General features: G+C 31.5%; 1 protein-coding gene across 1 annotated transcript; it reads right to left on the reverse strand.

The window, feature by feature from the left end:
* Nucleotides 1-411: 411 nt before the first annotated feature.
* Nucleotides 412-2308, reverse strand: LOC127161993 (apolipoprotein L3). The gene has a single exon (XM_051104774.1). It carries the CDS (start codon nt 2183-2185, stop codon nt 1139-1141), a length of 1047 nt encoding a protein of 348 aa, XP_050960731.1. The 5' UTR covers nt 2186-2308; the 3' UTR covers nt 412-1138.
* Nucleotides 2309-3001: the final 693 nt, after the last annotated feature.

A 3001-nucleotide genomic window follows, 5' to 3' on the forward strand; every position in this document is an offset into this window, starting at 1 on the left:
GGACAACGAAAAAAAGAGTGCCAAGGGACGTTGACAGTTAAATGGTTAAGCAAAAAAAAATAAAAATAAAAATCATATATATATATATATATATATATATATAAGTTTTGCATATGACAGTATTTTAGAAATTTACTAAAAAGAAACTTAAAAGAAATTGTATGTACATTTTAACTAATACTACGGTATAACTCTTGTTAGATCATACCTTCAAGCCAGAAATATCAGATCCAACCCTGGACACCTGATCCTGTCAGAAAATATCCATTTAGTCTGGTAACAGAACAACTTTAGCAAAATTGTCTAAAACCCCAAACCCTTTTAAGTATTTTGTAAATCTGTGTGAACAGTCTTTTATCAGCAATGAAGTTGACTGATTAAGCCAGAGAAAAGCAGAAGCAGGAGACAAAGTGATGATGATTAAAAAAAGGAGCAGAGTTTATTGAATAATTTTAGGTGCATATGCTTCAATGCTCAAACTGCATCTGACGAACACAAATCGAAAAAAAAAAAAAAAAAAAAATATATATATATATATATATATATATATATATATATATATATAAATACATATATATATATATAGTTTGGCTCAATACAATGTTTTACAAATAAAAAAAAAATAATAATAAAAAAAAAAAAAAATACTGCTTCACATCATTGTCCTGTGACATAAAAAACCTTGAAATGTAGGCATTGTTTGATCTCTTACTCATAAAGACAAACAGCTCTTGAAACCACACAATTATAAGACTAAACAACAATGAAAATAAGAAAAAGAAAAAAAAATAATAAAATGATTAAATGATCATACATGAAGAATAAATGAAAATAAAAGAAAGCAAAAACACACAAATGTATAGTTGCTCTCTTGGAGCAACACACACAGGTTGCTACGAAAAATCTGTAGATCCTTCAAAAAATATTTACTATCTATGTTTATGTTAATCTTCTAATAGTAATTCATTAAAACTAATCCGAAAGCAACATCACTACGTAATTATTAGAAATATAGTAGTAGATATGTATAGTATAGATCATATATGCATACATAATATACAGGCCACATACACACCAATTGTTTGGCTCAACACAATGTCTTACATAGTGAAATTTTTTTCTGCAAAACCCTTTTTCTTTAGAAACTGTCACCTGAGCTCAATGACAAATCTGCAGGATGTTGTGCAAATCTGACTGGTGGTATTTTTTTTTCATCCAAAACCTTGCGTGTTGTTTTGATTTCCTCCAAAACACTGAGAAGATCTTTGTGTATTTTCCTTATCTCTGCTGTGGCTTTGAGTATACTGGATGAGACCTTTTCTGGATCATCTGTTTTCCACTGATTTCTCATCTGGTGAATCTCTCGGGAATCTTTTGCTATGAAGACAGCGTCTGCAATAACTGCGAGTCCGCCCAACACACCTGATACTGCTGCTGCTGCTTGTCCGATTCTGACAGACTGAACAGCAATTCTGATAAAATTTCCCAACACACCGAGACTCGATAGTCCTGTGACAGACACTATTGTACCTTTGCCTATCTCCCATGACAAACTCACATTATCAGAAGTTGAGGTACTGGCAAAATCACGAAACTTAAATATTTTTCCTGTTAATTTTCTCACTGTAAGTGAACAGAGAATCAGTTCTCTTCCATTTTCAATGTAAGGTTTAAATTGTTCAAGTCTCTCATAGAGTTGTTTTTGTTTTACTGTACCCGCAATGTTTGCGGCAGCACCGGTTACACTGCCTGCAGCACTGACTCCAACACCTACAAATGAAACAATCAGAGATGCTCCGAAAGTGAAAGGTGACAATATTGCACCAACTAATGCAGTGATTCCTCCAGCTGCTCCAATCACAGCACCTGACAGACTTGCTGATGTGGCCTTATAATGTACTGCCTCTAGTAAATCTGCTGTTTCTCCCCACTCACTAACTAAGGTCTCAAATTGTTCATAATGCTTGTTGTAGGCCTCATCAAAGGCGCTGACTGACTTAATCAATTTCTGCTCAAGTGCTTCTGGAATTCTCTTGTTTCTCTTTACTGCATCTTCCAGGAATGGTTTTGCTAGAATCTCATCAGCTGATGGTCTGTCTTTAGGGTCACAGCTGAGCATTTGTCTGATTAAGTCCTGAAGTTCCTGTGAGTATCTCTCTGAGATTTGAGGTGGGGTTCCTTCCATGCTGTAAGCATGTGCACAGCAGCGCTTTATGCTATTTGACTGTGAAGGAAAATAAAGAAATCTAGGTTAAAGTTAGTTTATAAATATACAGTTGTGCATTGTTACTTCACTATTGTAAACAGGGGAAAATAAAATAAACATAATTCAATAATAAATTGTTATTATTAATTATTAATTTATTTGGTTAAGCAAATGTTATTAATTATTAATTTATTTGGTTAAGCAAATGTTATATATACATACATATATATAAGTATATTGAAATTAAACCTAATAATCAAAAATGATAGTTGAGATGCTATAGCTGACCTTGAGACGTTATAACATTATAACTGTCAATTATGGTTCTTGATAGTATAATTGTAATTAATAATGTTAATTATTAAAATAACTTAGTTCAAATAATGTATTACATATAATTATAACCAACTGCTTTACAAAATGATTCAGAATCAAGCATTCAAGAAGTGTTGTTGTTAAAAAAAAATCAATTCAATCACATTAACAAGAATTAATATAGAGTATATTTAATTTATACAGTGAAGACTACACAATGCTATTTTATATTTATTCAATTTCTGCACATGAACACAGACAAACCTTTCTTACATATTTGTTTAACATTTATTAATAATAACATACATTGAACAGTATATTATATAACTAAATTTTGACAAAAATGTCAGATAGAACCTTATAATTCCAAGGTGGTGATGTATCTACTTGTATGTTCCAAAATATACTGTAACTATGTAATGTTTGGTCTCATCTGAGAGCTTATGAACTGAACTGTGTTGTGATGAACTTAATAAAGAC

This window comes from Labeo rohita, unplaced genomic scaffold, assembly GCF_022985175.1.
Source record: "Labeo rohita strain BAU-BD-2019 unplaced genomic scaffold, IGBB_LRoh.1.0 scaffold_794, whole genome shotgun sequence".
NCBI classification, from domain to species: Eukaryota; Metazoa; Chordata; class Actinopteri; order Cypriniformes; family Cyprinidae; genus Labeo; species Labeo rohita.

Coding starts and splice junctions, on each gene's coding strand:
- LOC127161993 (XM_051104774.1), bottom strand. CDS start 2,185: ATGGAAGGAACCCCACCTCAAATCTCAGAGAGATACTCACAGGAACTT.